Source organism: Lates calcarifer, linkage group LG17 (assembly GCF_001640805.2).
Source record: "Lates calcarifer isolate ASB-BC8 linkage group LG17, TLL_Latcal_v3, whole genome shotgun sequence".
In the NCBI taxonomy this organism is placed as follows: Eukaryota; Metazoa; Chordata; class Actinopteri; family Centropomidae; genus Lates; species Lates calcarifer.
The window spans coordinates 20,711,169-20,731,034 of NC_066849.1; the positions used below are offsets into that span (position 1 = coordinate 20,711,169).

The 19,866-nt window shown below is 40.1% G+C and overlaps 1 protein-coding gene across 2 annotated transcripts in view; it reads right to left on the reverse strand.

The window, feature by feature from the left end:
• The window catches only part of raver2 (ribonucleoprotein, PTB-binding 2), a 93,964-nt gene that overhangs the window by 10,583 nt on the left and 63,515 nt on the right, over positions 1-19,866 (reverse strand). For both annotated transcript variants that reach the window (XM_018696477.2, XM_018696492.2), the window contains exons 7-16: positions 16,152-16,272; positions 12,622-12,704; positions 12,424-12,522; positions 11,479-11,590; positions 8,293-8,654; positions 6,395-6,503; positions 5,323-5,504; positions 4,455-4,565; positions 4,069-4,170; positions 1,851-2,069 (exon numbers count right to left, since the gene is read on the reverse strand). In XM_018696477.2, coding sequence (XP_018551993.1) covers positions 1,851-2,069; positions 4,069-4,170; positions 4,455-4,565; positions 5,323-5,504; positions 6,395-6,503; positions 8,293-8,654; positions 11,479-11,590; positions 12,424-12,522; positions 12,622-12,704; positions 16,152-16,272 — 1,500 coding nt within the window. The remainder of the gene's footprint in view (positions 1-1,850; positions 2,070-4,068; positions 4,171-4,454; positions 4,566-5,322; positions 5,505-6,394; positions 6,504-8,292; positions 8,655-11,478; positions 11,591-12,423; positions 12,523-12,621; positions 12,705-16,151; positions 16,273-19,866) is intronic.

The following is a 19,866-nucleotide window of genomic DNA, read 5'->3' on the forward strand; positions in this document are numbered from 1 at the left end:
ACTAAATATTGATGATAGCCACTTTAAAGAATGTATGTCAGGTTAGAAAACATCACTAATTTTGGATTAAATTAAATGCTCTACTCAATTTTTGTACAGCTTTTGTCTTAAACTTCCCTAAAATGCAGTAAATTATTACTTTAATTGACTTGATGAAATTGTAATTTTGAATAATCCCTGCACATTTACCTTCTGTATGATTTTTGTGTTTTTTATTTTAAGATGTGTCAATGAAGAGAAGATAAAAAACCCAGATTCTTCAGTGTGATAAAAACAGTTTTGTTTTTTTTCCCCAGTGAGATTTTTTTTGTTTGTTTCTTTAGCATCTTGAGTCGGCTTGAGTTTCTGCGGTCAGTACATCCTCCTACTGTCATCATTTGTTACATTTTATTAAAAAATTGGTCATCAAACATTTCACACACATGCTCACTCTAAGTATTAAATGAGCCACAGGAGACACACTGAGAATATTAACATCTATATTTTCATCAGTACAGTGATGGAAAACTGAGGATAGACTGACTGAAAAACGCTAACTAGCTGTGGAATCTGACACTGTTGCAAACATCCTGTCTGTGTGAGTGTTTTAGGCTAACAGTCTAGAGGTCTTAGCTCCAGGAAGACAGTGTCACAGCAGGTGTCTGTACAAACAAATATAAATCTTTCTGGAGATGAGGCTTAGCTCACATGTCTGGATCCTGTCTATCTGCTTATGCCATCACACAGACTGAACCTCTTCCACCTCCTTTTTCTCTCAATGGTTTTTACAGCCTTGAACTGTGAGGACTATCTTAAAGCTGTACTGTAGCTCTGCTGTCACATCTCAGAAGAAACCACCACACAAAGAATGCAATAGAAGATCTATTAACCAGTCCTCATCAAAGTGTTCTGAGCTTCCTTCTTCAACAGAAATATTGTCATTTTTATTCACTAATTATTTCTGATTCCAGTTCTTTTGTTTGTTTCATTTCATTTAATTGAAACTGAACATTTCCTGCTACTGTTTCATGTTAAAATCCTAAAAGAAAAGGATGGATTACTTTAATGTGAAACATCTGTGCAGATAGGTTTGAGTCTTGTTGGCAGCGATGAAACAGGTCTGTAAATGAGAACTGTAACTCTGTTCAAATATTATGCTGAATTTATCGAGAAAAAAGGAAAACAAAGAGGAAGTGTGTAGTTTGCAACAGCAAATTTGCCACTTTTTCATAATTTACAGCTGCTAGTAATGCAACTTCCTGTTGCTGCTTCATATGAAGATCCTTGTCATTCACAACCCACTTCAGATTTTCCCCTACCATGATCTTGGCAGGGCCTCCAACCCCTCCCACCCCGATAACATGAACCCCTGCCCTCCCAAAAGAAAAAAGAAAATAAATAAATACTTGTTTACTTTCAGCTCGGTTTGAGAGTCTATTGCATTTTGTTGTCATTTACGGTCACGTTTCTCTCATGTTTCACATGTGCGTGTGTAGCTCCTACACACACATGCGCACGCACGCACGCACGCACACACACACACATGCGCACGCACGCACACACACACACACACACACACACACACACACACACACACACACACACACACACACACACAGCAGGGGAGACTGGTTGACAACTCATTATGTTAAGAGCAATAAAAGCTCCTACAAGTGTTATACATATCTGTAAAATGATACATGGACAGACATTGTTTTTCATTTTTAAACACACGCAGTCTTACAATGGTTGTGGTGCTGATGGCAGGGAAGCTAGCCCCTTCAAGTGTGTTAATTACCTCCACAAACCAAAAAAAAGTCACACATGAACTGTCACATCCTGTATTAAATGTGTGAATTTTCTTCACTCACATAGTAGTAGGTGTTCCAGTCAGTGGCGGCAGTGTGTGTGTGCGTGACAGGGCTTGGAGTGGCTGCCGCTGGGTGTGGCGCCCCGAGGAAGCCAGGCATTAATGGTAGGGTGCTGTAGGCTGGGAGCACGGCAGCGGCTGGTAGGACGGCCGGCGGAGGAGCCGCACCGTTACTGACAGCATGCAGAGAGACTCCTAGAGGCTTACACACGTCTACCTCCTGCAAGACACACACACACACACGGAATGTGTCTTTAAACTGCATAACAGGAACACACAATAAGAGAAATGTCTCAAAGCCTCTTAATGTTTGTTATTATGTGGTGTATTTTTGTTTAAGGGTTGAAAGCAGGTCAGGATTTAACAAAGTACTCATTCATGTTAACCTCTCTGCCCCCTAGTGGTCACTGTTAGACATATCGATGTTTACAGATGGCACAATCATGATCACTCATTGACTGCTGTTGAATGCTGTAGCTGTTGAACAGGTTTATTCTTTTCCTAAAGGCAACCAGCCAAAACAAAATGCTACAGTGTCATGACAACATATTTTCAGTTAAGTTTAATGCCAGGAAGAAACTTTATGTCAGTACACCTACTATTTATTATTTTCTCTGAGATATCAATTCCTCCATGGACAGTGAGCTCAGTAGACCAGAATACATCCCTGTCGCAAAATGAGACCCTTGGCTGCATCTTCAAGAAAATACTTGTGTGCACACACACACACACACACTGATAACAGCCTCCAGCAGAAGCAGCAGATAAGCCTGGACCTGGACTGTCAGGGTGTGTGGAGATGGCTGGTATCAGCTGCTGGGTGCAGAGTGATGTGCTCCCTCTAACAGGGTATCAGTGTCTTAGAGAGAGGTCACCCTCTTCAAATAAATGCACAAACAAACTGCATGTAAATACCAGTACACTGCTCTGAGGGCTGCACCCCGAATCATTAACACTGAAATATTTAAGTTAGATTTTATAGAGCATTGTTCCGCTGTCCAGTATGGAGCCCGTCAGGTATCAAGGATTAAATTCTTTTGATAATTTGTGCAAAAATAACTGGTAATTTGCATGTTGGAATGAATAACTTTGGCCAATTAATTAGTAGTTAATGGTCTTAAACTAATTAGTTTAAGTTTTACCTATAGTTAATATTGTTAGGTTATCATATTTGTTCAACTTGTCCTTGTGTCTTTAAAGATAACATTAGTTTAAATGCTACATTGGATGTTGTTGCAGCACTCCTGAGTCCCTTGCAGACATGCACCCCTTTACAGGTCTGAATAAGAGCCTTGGTCACATTTATGTAGACACAATAGTAATCTTGGTTGGACCCAGTAACATTTCTGTACCACTTTCAACATGGCACAAGACATGCAGTAGAGAGGGACATTATCCTCATCTCTTATGCGCAAACTAAATACAATTAGGTTAATAAACTATGAAAAACGCGACCGGGGCCAGAGAGATTAAAAAACCCTCCCAATAACCACAGTAATAATGAGTTCAATGAGTTCAGTCTCTCTGCTCTGCGGATGAATCTCCAGCAGAACACTTAACATAAAGCACGTGAGCAGACAGGAATTAAACAGTCCCAACATAACGTTCTGTCATTCAATCTTTGTGCACTGTTTGATAGTTATAACACAACAGGATTCAGTGTCTAATAAGCAGGAGGGTGAGCGTCATCTGAGCTCATGGTGGTCATTAATTGAGGCTTCAAACTGCCCAAACTTTTTAAATTCTCCCTCTTTCTCTCTCACATGTGAGCACTGGCTCTTTCCATAAATGTCCTGTCACATCTGAATAAAACTGTTAGAAACATAGATGTAAAAGTCACAGATGTCTGCTGTAACTTTACCAGACAAGTGAAGCCAGCAATGTTACAAATTCCACATCTGAAAAAGGGCTGTAGTATGCTGCTCTTTACTGGCCATCCTTTGTTGCTTGGTGTTAGCCAATACTGAGCTACTCTGAATTTTGGCAGTCAAACACAATAGCGTGTTGTTTTACTTCACCAGCTTTCTCTTTATACTGTTTAATAATTTGTATTCATTCATTTCAGGAGACAAATTCTTAATTTACATTAAACATATGTATCAATATAGCTTCTGTCTTTCTGAGGAACAATTTGAGTTTTTTATGAAAAGGGAGGACACATCTTCAAAGGGCTGTTTTAGGGTTAAGAGGTTAAGGTGTTTAGGTGTCCTGTTTTTTACCTTGCTGGCATAGGCCTGGTTGGCTGTTGCAGGTTGGGAGTAGTACTGAGTGACAGCCTGCATGTAGGAGCTGTAATCCCCATAGGACGTCACTGGTGGAGCCTGAAACACAAGAAGTCCTGCTTATATCCACCGTAGAGGTGATTATTTTCAGGTTTTATTTACAGCTGTATGCAAAAGTTTGGGAAACCTTGGGCAAATTTCTGCAGAAAATGTTTTTCTACTGCTTTCTGGCATTTTAAGGACAAAATGATTAATTGGCAAAATAATCAACAGAAACATCAGAAATTTTTTAAAGGAAAAAAAAAACTAAAAACAATTTGCACCCAAGTAACTGCACTCACAAAAATCCCACACAGTTACAGATGAGAGTGTGTGTGTGTTACCTGTGTGTGCTCCTTGCTGTAGTCTGTGGCCGTGCTGTCCTGTGGAGCAGCAGCGCTGTAGGTGTGAGCTTGTGCTGCTTGGTAGTGCTGGTACCACTGCTGCATGGCCTCCTGTGTCACACACACATCAGCTAACATCAGGTGAGGAACAGCTGGAGCAGACAAATGACTGTTTGCTCAGTCGTTTTCTTGTCTTTTCTGATTTTTTGCCTCCTCCTTTGTTTGTCTCTCTCTCTCGTTTTTTGTCATTCATTAGCTATTGTTCCTGTAGATGGCTCTCCCCTGCTCCTCTCCTTTGTCTTGTCTTTCTAGACAAATTAAACTGACGGTTTTATTGGTTATCTAATCATGACTCATTTGTTTGGATGAGTAGAGTGTAATTAACATTTAAAATTGGGTTTGCATCGCGCTGCAAATATCAGACGTGTCACTTGCTGCTGGAGGAGGTATAACGACAGCAGGAGCAGAGACAGGGAGAAACAGAGTGACAGAAAGAAAGACAAAGACAAACAGCCAGTAGGGAAGGCTTCATGACTTGTTCAAGAGAGAGGAAGGGAGCAGGGACAGATGGAGACACACAGCGCACTCTGCCAAATCCTCTCTCGTTCTGTCTGTCCAAATATCCATACACTTTCTCATCTCTTCCACCTCCCTGCCTCCCCTAGTTACAGCACACTCTGTCACTGCTACACTCATCCATCCACTCATTATGCATCCATCCATCGATCATCTACTCAGCCACTCTCTCACATTTTAGGCCCAGTAACACTTAATACTATTGGGAACGGGGAGACCCACATCCATCCATCTATCACAATATTTCTTCATTTGTATCTCTGTGTACTGTGTCTGTATTGTGTTGCAGTACCTGTGTGTAGGCCTGGTTGTACTGGCTGTAGTCAGTGGAGGTATCAGTGCTGTATGGAGCAGTTGTCGTAGCTGCAGCGCTGTGGGAGAAGGAGCCGGAGCTCTGGGAAACCACAGGAGCGACAGAGCTGCTGTACACTCCAGAGCCAGGCTGTCCTCCCTGGGCTTTACTCCCCACTGACCCTGAGGAACCATGGAGGAGACACAGTGAGTTAGATAATAATATCTCTCATTGTTTGTGCCCTTGAAACTTGCCTTTGAACAGTTTCTAGCTTGTTACTTAATGAAGGACGGCAACAACAGTTAACCATTCATGCAATATAATCCCCTTCTCTAAAGTTTCTCTCTTTGTTCAGTACTGTCTGTACCAAACAATGACTATGTGTGCTACTTCTGGCAGAACGTCAGAGCTATGGAGAAGTGATATGACACAGAAGTACTGTATTTAGTTACTTGCAGAGAAACAGCTGGTGTTTAGCACACTTTCTTACAAGTTAGTTGGAAAGACTGATACCACTCTTATGGATGTATGCTAATTATGAAGGAACAGCTAGCCGGTCAGCTTAGCTTAGCACAGAGACAGGAAAATGGGGAAACATCTAGCCTGATTCTGGCCAAATGTAACAAAATCTGCCTGCCAGCACCTCCAAAGCTCACTAATAAACATGTTATATTGTGTTTGTCTCATCTTTAAAAAGGAGAAGTTGTGTGTTTTTTTTAGGGGATTTTGAGTGGGACAGCTTCCTGTTGTCACCATGAAGTGACCATGAGTCAATATCAAAATGCTGAACTACTGCTGTAAGGAAGTTTCAATGGACATTTTGATACATTTTGACACATATCTTTAATGTAGTCTATTTAATATAATAAGTATACTTATTTTTATGAAGAGTTTGAGCTAACATAGCTTGTTTTGTGTACAAAATTGAATTAAAAAAAAAATCAGGTAAGTGTGTTTGTAGTCATGTAGTGATCTCTTTGTTTTCTACGCATCAAAGCCCATCAGTGAGGAAATGATATGCTTTTGCCAAACAAAAGTACTGAAAGAACAACATGTGAGTTTGTATGTTTACCTTGCAGAACCACTCCTGGCATTACACTGGCCAGGTTCAGGTAAGGATTAGAAGGCAGTCTGACCTCTTTAGGAGGATCACCCAACAGAGAACTCTGGCCACTGCTTACCTGAGGAGACAGAAAGAAGTTGAAATGGTATTGTTCATAGTACTACTGGAAGGAACTGCAGGTCAAAGAAAAATAACATAGATTTTGAGGTGTTCTCAGGAGTGTTATCACAAATGTCATTACTGACCAGTCAGCTTGTCAAGCTCAGGTCCATCAATCCTTTCTCTTAAATTTTGATTTGGATTACATCAGGGACTGCAAAAGCAACACTGTGACCTGTACATCACTCACTGGCACCAACATACCAACTTCAACATAAAATTTAAAGTTGAAAAGATTTTGAAGAGCTGCTGACGAGGCCGTGGAAATCTGGGAGGACTGTTCTCTCTGTTAATTACACTTTCCCTCCATTAGAGAGACTTTAGAGAAGACAGCGCTGGGACTGGACTCAGTTCCCCTAAGAACTTTAGAGCTGTGATTATCTCTGTACACTGACTTATTATAGATGATGATGTAGCATGGCAGTGCTTTATTTGAACCAGGCCTAGTCAAAGAGATGTAGATATATAGATAGATAAATAGACAGATAGATACTTTATTAATCTGCACAGGAAATTCACAAGTAGATGTATGCACATGTAGATAAGCACAAAGGCAGACAGGTATTCAGAAATTCATACAGGTGAACAGATAAGTCAACCTCAGGTAGGCCTGATACTGTATCTGTAAATAGGGGTGAGACAGTGTGAGCTTGACAGTGTATTATGAGAATTTCCCAAAGGAAGAGCCCCTCGAGGGACTGAGGATGTTTTATTCATATGCTCACTTGTGTTTGTGTGTTTTGAATAAGCCTAAGATCCAATGGGGCCAAATCAGGAATAAATAGCCCTGTCCACAAGAGACGGAGACAGATGGGTAGAGGAGTGGAAAGAGAGAGTAATGTACGATTGCAAATTATAATTCCTTATTTTAATGAATCTGTTTATTTATTTCACCTGTTAATTAATTGATGGGTCCAGTCTATAACATATCAAAAAATAATAAAAAATCACCACTAACCATTTGCCAAAATTTTGTTTGTTGGGTTACAGATTATATCAAAAAAAGTCCCATTCATAAGCATCACACTCACAGTGTAGTATTTAGTCATCCTAAGAGACTTCTCTTGTAACCATAAAAGATAAAACATGCTCTCTGAAAATACCAGCAAGTGTTTAAGGTTAGCAGCCACGCAGGGTTAAAACTAAAAATTTTTCCTTCCATATTTTTGTTTTATTACATGTTGTTTTTATCTCTAACATCAGCTGGTGAAAATGATAACTTTTTGCTTGGAACATACACAGGAGATTTCGCCTTAGTCTTTTACCACATCATGTAAGTAAGTTCACTATCACGTGTATATATGCCTTGTAACAAGACTCTCCTTTGATAGCTGAGATAGATGAAAACAATGAAGTCAGCTGGAGACAGCATTTAAAACAGGCTCCTGAATCTAGGACTTAATCAGTTAGCTAGCCACAACTTAGAAAACCTGACGGTGATGGTTGTCATTCCAGTTGGCAAAAACAAAAGTCATCAGCTTTGAATGAGAAGTTTCTTCTGTCTACCTCTGTCAGAAATGAAGGACCCATTGTTTCAAAAATGATGAATTTCAAGAGATAAATCTGCCACCACTGTCCAACAAAAGATATTGAAGATATTCAATTTACTTTGCTTCTCAAAGAAGAATAAAATAATGAACTGATTATCAAAATACTTGTTGATCATTTTTCTGCCAACCTGAGAGATGCAGAGACTGATAATGACACGTGGAGACTGCTGTGCGTGTGTGTGTGCAGGTTGTGCTCACCATGCTAGCCAGGGGGCAGCCATCTGCGCTGTTGTGCTGGGCTGTTGATGTATAAACCCCTCCAGGGGGTTTAGGTGGAGGTGGGCCAAGGCCTGAGTTACTTATACCCAAGGAATAGCTCTGTCCCTGCATCTGGGAGCTCACCATCGTCCCAGGAGGGGCAGGTTGCCTGTCACAGGAGGTGGAGGAGGAAGAAGAAGAGGAGGAAGAGGAGGAGGAAACAGAAGGGGTTGTGGCGATAGAATGGGTGCTGTTTTGTTCTCCCGCTCCAGCTCGACCCTGGAGGTACGGCATCACACCTGCTGCTGATACCACCACTGTGGCATTGTGGGTGGACGCTGGCACTGACTCCTGGCCCAACTCTGAATGATGGGGATGGGAGGAAAAAGAGGGAAAAGAAGAAGTGAGGAGATGAGAAGAGAGCAAGGGGAAGAAAAATAAATGAGATGAGAGGAAGACAAGAGAGGAGAGGAGAGTGAAAACAGCATGGATAAAAGGGGAAAGAAAAGGAAAGCAAAGAGAGGATATGACAAGAAAAGAAAGAGCAGAGAGGAGAGCAAGAGCAAGGAAAAGTAGGGAGAAAAAAGAAGGAAAGGAGAAGAAAGAAAAGAAAAAAGTGAAACAAAGTAAGGTTAAGGAAAGCAAAAGATAGGAAAGTCATAAAATATAGCATAGAGAAACAAAGTAAAGGAAATTAAATGAAGGGAAATGAAAGCAAGGAAAGGAGAGATGCTAGATAAACACATGAAATGGCCTTTACAGATGACCATCAGTGTCTCATGTCTCCTCTGGACAGAGACAGATCACTCAGACGGCTGGAAACTGAGCTCAGCCCAGCCGTCTCTGTAGAGCCAGCAGTAATATTTGAGAATGGGTTTCCAGCTCATACATCATCACTTATCATGTTTATTTACAGCCCGGCAGTTTGCTCCACACTCTCAATATTTCACTCACTCCAGGGTTTAATAAACACAAAATGTACACACATACATATACACAAGCACAAAAAAAATATACACATACATAAAAGCGCAAACACACATAATTTAAAGATGCAATACACACTAAAGGTGAACTCGCGCACATGCACAATCGCACTTATAATAAATCCAATATTGCTGTGAAAAATGGCCTCCACTGCACAATAAACCAATCAGCTTTAACAAGCCTTAAGCTAACAATCCCAGCAGACACATGCACTGATAAAAGCCTCACATTACCGACATGCACAAAACTGCAAACACACACACAAATACATCAGCACACATTCACACACTGCTGCTTGTGTTTGTGTGCACAGTCTGTGATATATCATTTCCATTTAAAACAACACAGCTTTTCTCAGCTGGAGATTTGAATTGTAAATGCACTGCAGTTTCCTGAGGATGTGTTGTACAATAATGTACAAGTGTGGGACATTCAGGAATCAGCAGAGGGATAACCCTGACACCTGACTTCAACAAATTATGATTGAGGGTTAGTTACATATCCTTTCACATGTACATCACCCTCTTCCTCCGTGTTTACATCCTTTTTTACACCACTTATGCTTCTCTATTCTCAGTTGCCACACAGCAAACAAAAATAAACCATTTTTATGACAGGGAGCAATACCTGAGAAAAAACAACTAATCTTTGTGATACTGAGGTATTTGTATTCTCTTTACTGCTTGAAACAGGTGGTCTTATCTTGGGTTTAGGTGAGCTTATTTTTCAATAGCAAAATATTACGTATTGAATGTGAAATTACATACCTCTACAGCTTCATTATCTTAACAATCTGAACAGGATATTGGGTTTGACTTGAGGCAAATTCAGCAAGGAGGCAGTCAAGATTTAACAATGAGGATAAATGTGTGAGATTAAAGTGCCCATGTTTTGGTCAAAGCACTGCATGCTCTGCTCGCTTATGGTGTAAAACAATCTGTGTTTTATTGTCTTTTAGAGATCTTAACTAAGTAAACCTAAATCATTTTAACATAAACTAGAATTACCGGCTTGTCAGAGAACCAGTCAAATTGCAGTTTACATCCACATCTGTTCAGACTCATAATTTACGCAGCAAAGACTCAAATAAATCTTATAAAGGGTATTAAGTTTATTTCTATCATAAACAGCTTATGATTTTTTAAGTTAGGTCTGAAAACATGTTTTGTGAGGTCACACTGACCTTTACTTTTGACCAGTACAGTCTAATCAGTTCACCCTTGAGTCCAAGTACTGTTTGTGCCAAATTTGAGGAAATTCCTTCCAGGCATTCCTGAGATACTGTGTTCATGAAAATAGGATGGACGGATGGACCAGCGGACAGACCAATGGACAGACAGGCAGGTGAATGGATGGACAGATGACTGGAAATCATAGCACCTCCGCAACGGTGACCACAGTCATTACCACAGTGAGAGATGATCTGAGATTGCCAAAGCCGAGAGGCGGGACCCTCATCACCAGCCTTTACACTAGATACAACATTACATGCTGTTTGAAAAGATTTAACATGAAAACTTCCTCTCTACTTTATGGTGAAATATTGTTTTTCAGCACAAAACAAATAAGATGAAGTTTTCAGATATTCTTTAAGTAGGAGAGGTGGAACTAACTGATAACTTTACTTAGTTGAATAATTTCATTCAATTCAAAGATTCATCGTTAGACTTTTCTAAGCTAAGCAGACACACAACTGATCAAACACACCTCAACATGTACATCAGTAAATAATCATAGAACCACTGTGACATTCAGTGTTCATTCTGTCTTCAGTTTAGAGCAAAACTAATCCTACGCAAGAACAGTTTTTAAAGCTAATAGCTCAGCAGAAACCTATTTGCATTTGACTGATTGCAACAGTTACAGTATCACTGCAGTTACTACTATATAGAACTATATATATAACTGTACAATATATTACAGCTGAGGTGACAATGTTGCCTCAGTTACCTATGAGAGGAGCTCTGCTGCTACAAGCTACAGATTTGTTCAGTATAATCAGTTAAGTCTGAAGGTTGCAGGCCAAAGATTAGTTTGTACATGTGCTGAACGACTCTACAAGGTAGATGACAAATGTGATTAACTAATGTGTGTAAGTGCAGCATTGCATAGGCCAATTGTGACACTATAGCCTCATTTGCTTGCAGTAATTACACTAAAGTTGATGAGAGTGTAGTGCTGACACTCAGCCCTGCTTACCTGTAGGGGAGTCTCCCAGGAGGCCTTTCCCCAGTGGCACGAGGCCCGGAGGCCGCAGAGACAAAGCTTTCTGCATCAGCAGCCTGGACGGGTCCCCGAGCAGACTAGAGACCTGAGGAGGAGAAAGAGGAGAAGAGGATGAAGAATGTGAAGGACAGAAGAAAATATGAAAAAGAGAGAAGGGAAAGTGGGAGAGAGAAGACGAGAGAAACACTAAGGGAAAGTTAAAGAGGATTTGAGGCTAGAGAGAGAATCTATGAGGAAGAGAAGAACATGGTAGAAAGATATACTGTATAATACACAAACATATGATTTCATTAATACTCATGAAAACAGCAGCTCAGCCTGAGGCAGTGAACAGGTTAAGTATGAAACTACATCACATTACAGAAGAAAAGAACCTCACTGTATATTATATATTACCATTATTAATATATTAGCTTTTTTTCCCCCTCTGCACCATTAAACGTGACTCTATATATTACTTGGAAAAGGAAGAAGTAGAAATGATAATAAAAAGCAAATATAAACTATAAAAAGGTCTTATGTCTTTAAAGGTGTGGAGTGGTTAGAGGTCAAAAAAAGAAGGAATCATATACACAGTACTCTCTATCCACTTTCTAAAACAACATGAAAAGCTCCAAGACATCAGTCACGGTGACTTAACTTTCACTTCAGCAATTAAAGAAAACACTGGAGACATTTTAAAAGAAAATATGCAAATCAAAATGTGGAAGGAAATATCAACACCACAAGGTTTCCTCTAAAACAGAAACCAGGCAATTAGGTTGCACGATTTCGGGGGTTGTTTAGTTTAATTATGCAATGAGTGCTGGAGATGAAAATGTAAGAGCACATATGCACATGCCCACAACTATGTTTAACCCTCGCCAATAACCTATGCAAATCATGGAACGTGCACACACACACAAACAGGTGTCTTACGCTACTGATGCGTTTGTCTTTGATGTGAAGAAGCTGTTGCTGTGCGAGCTGCATTTGCAGGAGGTTTTGGAGGACCAGTCCGTTACCAAGCATAGCATTCTGCAAAGCAAAGGAAAAAAGACATTACTGCGACAAAGTCATCAACATATACACACACGCTAAAGATTCCCCCCACACAGACGGTGATACGTTAGTGACCTGGTGTGCTTTTCCCAGCGTGAGCAGAGCTGTGGTGAGAGGAGGTCGGAGGAACGGCAGGCTGGTGTGACGCCCGTACTTCCCTGAAAAACACACAGAAATGAACAAATAAAATCATCAATCAGCTCCTCTATTTGTGATTTTGTTTTTGTTTTTTTATTTTGCTTCTACTGATGCACTAATCAATCATCATTTCAACAGGCATACACAGGCGGTGTTATTAGTCAGACAACCAATCCATCAGTCATTTACAGCACATTTTCAAGCAATCTCACAGCCTTCTGTTTCATAACAAGCACGAGTAAAGTAATATTTGGTTATTATGTCAGCGCGCACAGCAAACTGTCTCCCTCATAACTCTAGCTTTTTCAAAGTTTAAATTTCATTTTGATGTTGACGATGCTGTTCAAAAGAAGCTCAATCAAACAAAAAAATTTCAATGCAGAAAACAAAAAAGCAGAGAAATTCAAACAGTCTGTCATTATTCAGTCTCAGTGCTACTGACAGTTTCCTCATAAACAACAGAAAGAGTCTCTAGCTTCTGCACCTCACTAGCAGTGAAAAAAAATTTGTTAAAAACTCTCTGTAAGATACAAAAATTCAAGGGAGGTATTTTACAGTCAGCGTGTGTTGATTCCCCAAACTGTAATGAACTAAAAAGACTATAAAATACCCTGAACTATGACATGACTTCGCCATATTTATAAAGACGGCAGCCATCAGTTTCAGTTGGATGTTCTGCTGCTACAGACGGGTTTCTGAGCGACTTCATCAGACAGATGTGCGCTCAGACAGGGGGCAGAAAATGAGTTTACGCGGAGATCAGCATAAAAGTTGCTTTTTGGTCTAAAAAACATCATGAATCACAGAAGTAATGAGTGGAAAATTTTCGTTATTCCCCGAAGGACACATGCCGGTAGCTCTGAGTAGAAGCTCCTTGTTAGCTCATGTATCTGGTCAGAGCAGAGATTCATCAAGGAAGCAGATAGTTTGCTGCTCGAATAAACAGTTTTAAGGTAAGACAGGCTCTGTGTACAACATGTGTTTTGAGTGTGCAGCTTGGAGAAAGCTGATAGAGGAGCAGACTGGTGGCTTTGGATGGAAAATGTACCATGTTTTTACACTCACAATTTTTCAGGAGAAAAAAAGTATAATCAACACTTCCCCATTATAAGATGATGAACTTCCTAGCTACTAGTGACAGCATTTGCTACAGGTCTGATGGTGGCAAAAGAAAGGACCAAACAGTCTCCTGTATGAACAAAATTCCCTGTCATTTATATTTAAATTTAATGTATAACTGACATTACGGCCTATAGCAGGAAAGAGAAAATAATTAAAGCTTAGCTATCCATCCTGCTTTTATTTGTGGTCAGGGAACGTTTGTTACTTTATTGGTGAATGGACAGGTTTTGAGTTATTGCGTGGTTAATATTGTTCAGTCTCATTGGGTGTATTGATATAATGTGTTGTGATGTTATGTGTACCATCGGTCTACCAGATTAGAAATAAGATTAGATACTTTTGAAAAGTTCTTGCCACTATTTTTATTCATTCTTTCGATACCTTTGGTCTAACTCTTATTAATGGTTTTTCATCTTTTTCTGATCTGTAATCACGATCATGAATTTGTTGTCCAAAGCTGTTTTTATAGTTTTATTACAGCTCTGAGGTAAAAAAAAAATGGACAACTTCTGTTTTCAAGCTTTAATTGGAGGTGTGTTTAACTCGCTTCATAGTTGTGATAGAGGCAAACTGGACGGTGAGAAATCTGGTTTCAGCTGTACATGGGTGTTAATGCTGATCAAGTCTGGGGGGTAGAAGTAGTACCACTAGATTTTGGTTTGTTACTCTGAATCGAACTGATGTTAAAAATGAGCAGTTTTTTGCCATCAGTGCACAAAAATAATCATTTTGCTTACTGAATCACCATGGCAACAACAAGTTTGTGTTGACTGACAGTCAGAGATTTTAACTAGTGTGGTTTGTTTTTTCTAAACTACAGCGTGAAAAACATATAACGCATGGAACAACTGTTTCGGAGGGTTTGCCCACATTCACATACCAGAACACATTCCCCATGTGCAGGACTGATTTCGGAGAAAATGAGGCATCTCTCACCTTCAGGCGGGTGCCACCGTACCCCTACACACATGCACTACACACTCCCTTTCTTTAGGTTTATGTGTGTGTGTTACTTCTCTGAACCACAAGGCCTCCTCATAATAAATGTAAGCGTCAATGCTAATGGTAGCTTCCTCCAGAATAGGTAGAGAAAGTTTAAGATTTAATCAAGGCCCTAATTTTAGACTTTAATTGTGCGTGTTCTTCTTTTAAGAGAGCTCCCCCACCTCTCCCATCTTCTTTTCTTCCTCTTCTCATTTGTTCCGCTAATGTCACACGATTTCATTTTAATACCTGATTAGCCATTCATCAAATAATGAAGCCGTCGACGAGGTGATTACGGTATATAGGAGGGCCTAACAGGGGGACAGACTTGCACAGTGAATCTCTGATCATAATCCAGGCCCCTCAGGAGAGGAAATATTATATACTTCAGTTTCCTGAACAAATGAAGAAGTTCAGTTTCCTGAGCTTGCAAACTAATATATAACTAATATATTTTTATTGGAAACATATTGTATCTTAGATGAAACCTAACATTCATCATTCTGTTTTTCATCCTTTATTAATATCACACACTTTGTAATTGGCCAAATATCTATACTCTGTGCTTTTGCTAACTTTGCTTAACCTTCAAGTCACTGTGAAACAGAGCCCAGTCCTGCATTTTCCAGGCAATTTTACGGAAACTTTCTCAATTATTTGTGTTTAGCTGTAAACTACAAAGATATATCCAAGAGAGGCCTAGGAAATTTGGTGCTTATCGTAAGAGAAATGGAGAATTTCATTGCTTAGGTAGCGATCTCTTGTCATCACCACACCTCCAACTTCAAGTGTTAAATATGCCAGTTGATCTGTATCAGCACTACTCTCAAGTGCACTAACATCCATTTCAGCTCTTGATACAGTATGTCAGGGTAATTACTACTCAAGGCAAGGTTGTTACATTTGATCTACAAAAGTATAAAAAAGTGTTGAACATTATGAAAACTATGAAGACATGCAAAATAACCACAAAAAGACAAAGTACAACTTTCAGTTTGAGGGGGGCAACAGAGGTGGGGGTTCTTTTACTTGTCTATGCCTGGACCCACAACAGCAGCAGAAAGGAAGGAAGGAAGCTCATCATTTATCCATAATGAGCTTCCTAGCTACTATTTAATGACGAAGTCTACAGCGGGCGAAACAAAATATAAGACATTTGTTAATTTAAAAAAATCTTTTTGAAGAAGCTGAGTTCAATGCTTTTTAAGACTTTTCAGGTAGCCTGACTACAAATTCACTGTATTCAAGTAATGTCTGAATATCATTTGACTGCTGGGGTTTGGTTTTAGGACTTGAAATTTAGTCAAACGATTATCCGTGCTTCATGCTACAGCACTTGCTACTGACATTCAGAGTCATACCTCCTCTTTTCCCGGTGTGGTACGGTCTCATGAGGATCTGCAGGGCAGCAGGGTTGGTCATACTGGTCAACAACTGGGCCAGGTTTGGTTCGGGCAGCAGACCTTTCCTATTACTCAGAATCTGGAGAGGAAACAATGCACACATACATGAGTTAGAGGAAGAAAAGTGGGAATGAATGTGTGTGTGTGTGTGTGTGTGTGTGTGGTACAGTATGTGTTTTGATCTCGTCATTAGGAGCCCCTGATGGCTGTGGTAATCATTACACTAGTTTACATCATCAGAATATGTCTGCAATGTCAGCAGAGGGGAGCTGATCTGGGAGACCAAAGGAAAAAAGATGAGCAAGAAAGCAGGGAGGGGGTGGGGGATAAGAAAAACAAAACAGAAGAGGAGTTGGGAGGAAAAAGTTTAAGTAGAAACTTGAGAAAAAGTAGAAGCCACCTTTCAGGCGTGCACTGTAATTCAAATGTATGTCTGCCAGTGTTATATGTTGGCACCGTGTTTGGATTTTGCAATCTGGCTGAGGTGTGAATAAAAGAAAAGCAAACCAGTCATAAGAGAAAACCAAGTGAAACTTTCAAGCCGCAGCTCTACACTTTCTGCATTGGACAAATTTTCTATTCTTAAAAAAGTCTGTAACTTCTAGAAGCTCAGATGGCTCTCCAACGTCACACGTCACTTCAAAATGTTCTCTGATCAAGGTGCAGCAATTTAAGCTTCAACCCTGTCACTTTTGATAGGCTCACACAGTACGTGCACAGGAAGGACTCTTACAGTCGTTTGGGTACTTTTTTTCACAATTTCACGAAAAGAAACAGATAATGAGGTTAATGAGGGACCCCCATTGCACTCATATTTGCGCTGTTTACACTTGTAGTAGGGTTATGGACTCACTGTACGTTTTCAGCTTGCAGGTCCTGTCAGTTGACTGTATGTGTCTGTTTAGCCCTGGTCTTTGTTTCACCCTGCTTGTTCTGAGTTGCTTTAGTTTTTGTTAGATTATGTCTTGCATGTAATCTGTCTCACAATGTTGTTGTTGTAGCAGCGTGTTCTATTTAATTCTGCTCTTTGTACAGATAAAACACCTTCAAAGACATACTGTTTGCGTTTCCCCTTTTATCAGTAAAGCTTATATTTCATTTGACATGAGCTGAATTTCCTGGAACTAAACAGATCTCTGCTGACTTGTGTTTAATCGAAAGATGTACTGTAAGGCACGTTCCCAAATACGAATTCAATCACTCATTAAAGCTGCAGGAAAATTTAATTCAACAGACTCAAATGAAATCCTATCGAATAAGTGTGCGTCAAATCGAATGGAGCAGCCTTTGCTCTGGTGGATCCTCCTCAGTGCTGACAGTGTGGCGGCAGTACTCGCTGGGTGGCCCAAAGACACGGCTATTTAAAACAACATTAGCAGGATGGTGATATTTCCTCCTCATCTGCCCCTGAGCTACAGCATGACTTCAGCTCAAGTCAACCTTGTTTCCTCCCTGTCACATCCGGGAGAGAAAGCATTACTGATGGGGATGGAGTGGGTTTGACTCCAGCCTGTCAGCAAGAGTGGAAGAGGAGCGTCTGGTGCACACGTACAGGATGTGTATTTGTGTGTTACAGCAAAAGAAACTGGCGTTTCTATGTGTGCGCGCATTTGTGTGTGTGTCTGTGTTGAACAAGGCCAGTCGTAGCTGACAGCGTCTTTCGGGGGGGACAGGAGGAGGAGGAGGAGAGCTCTCTCATTTCTTTTCTTTCGACTGGAGAAAATGTCAGCATGCATCAGTCTGTTTGGCTACTGGCACAAAATCCAGCCACACACCCACACACTAGCACACAGACACACACGCCAGGGAGGTAAGGAAGCTGCGAAGAAGGGAAGGCGAGAAGTATCGCGTAAAGAGAAGGATGGAGGGAGAAGAAAGGAGGAGGGAGGAGGAGGCCATCTGGTCCTCAGTGCTCACACTCACATTCACTAACTGAAGAAATGGGAGAAACTGCCTCAGAGAACTGTAGCCAGGAGTAGGTCTTGATCTCTTTCTGAAGGTTTGATGTTGCTTTTACTGGCTGCTCACACTCACTGCAATAATCTTAAAGGAGCCTCAGGATACTAATGTAACCTCACAGTCCTCCCAGGCTCAAATGCTTTCTGTCTCTCTGCCTCTTCCTTCTCCTTCGCTTCTGTAGTCACTTTCTCAATCAACCAATCGCCCCTTTTCTTTCACAGAGTTCATGCCCCCCCCAATGTCTGCCTCGTGTTCCTCGGCTAATTTATTCAGAAACACATTTTCTTTCAATGTCTTTTCACCACTCTTCGTTGCAATTCAGACCATGACCGCTACTGCTCTGCCTTTCAACCTGTAATTTTCATCCCATCCATCTTCAAGGTTACAACCTCTTTAACTGCACCTGACAATTCTTTCTCTGCAACAGCTGCGAATAAAATCAGAGAATGTGGCTGTCTGTTATTATTCATCAAAATCAAAACTAGTAGTGCAGCAATTCAAGAATGACTAAATTAGTATCCTTATTAGGTCAATATGTACAGGAAATTCTGCAAAAATTAGATTTACATTGTTTGAGTCAGGGTCTTTCAAAGTTACCAGCTTTTAATTGTAGCCCTCCATACACTCAATTAGTGAAATCTAAAATATTTATCATCAGATGTCAGTTAAACAGTAAGCTGTAATGGTTTTCCGTGGCCTATGGGTAACTCAAAATGAGCCATAAACCTCCAATTCTTGTAAAATATAATTGAAGATTTCCATGTGACAGGAGCAACATTTTTGTATTTTGTGCTTATAGGCCAGGGAAAATATGCAAAACACTTTCCAAAGTATTACTGAGGGAGTTCCATTATTAACTTTGGTCAATTAGACTCGATGGAAGGTTTTATTGCTATACTTTGCTGTATGGGCTTGCATTCAGTGGCCACTAGTAAGATGAAACTGATTAAAAGAAGCCACTCATGCAGATGGGAGCTGATTGAAATAAATAAAAAAAATGAGGTCAATATAACAACTGGAACCTTAAAACAACAGCAAAAAATATATAAGATGAAACACAAAAAACAGTATTCATGAAAAATACATGTCAACATTACAACTACAGGTTACTACAGATTAGGGCTGAATAGTTGATCATTATAAATGAACAGTGTACACTGTGGTGTACACACCATATTCTCCAGGTGTAAGGGAACATGCTTGTTTGGTACAGACCCCAGCACATTGAAAATGAAATTCAATTTTTTTTTTTTTTTTTTTTTTGCATATTGTTCAGTCCTAAAATGGGAATGCCATCTAACAGACTGAGTCACAGAGACTGAAAGACAAAATGACTAGTGTAGAATACATAAGGACATTATTAGGACAAGTATTGTTCCTGAATGCAAGACCACAACATTGTTTTAGATGCAATTCCAGGGAAAAAAAGCATATTATACGTCATAGTTTGAGCCAGAGCAGTGGTATTCTAAAACCTGAAAATTCACTAACTGTTCTCAACATTGTCTATCTCAGTCCCTTGCATAAACACACAAACTTGTTGCTATTAATGTGACTGATTTCGACTTCAAAAGCATTGAGACTCAGGCTGTAATTTCTTCTTATCCATTTTCTATCTAAATGATGAACCTCTGAGTACGTAGTTATATATAAATCCATGTACTCATGACGATTAAAAACTACTATTCCTTTTTTTCAACTGCTTGGAACTCAC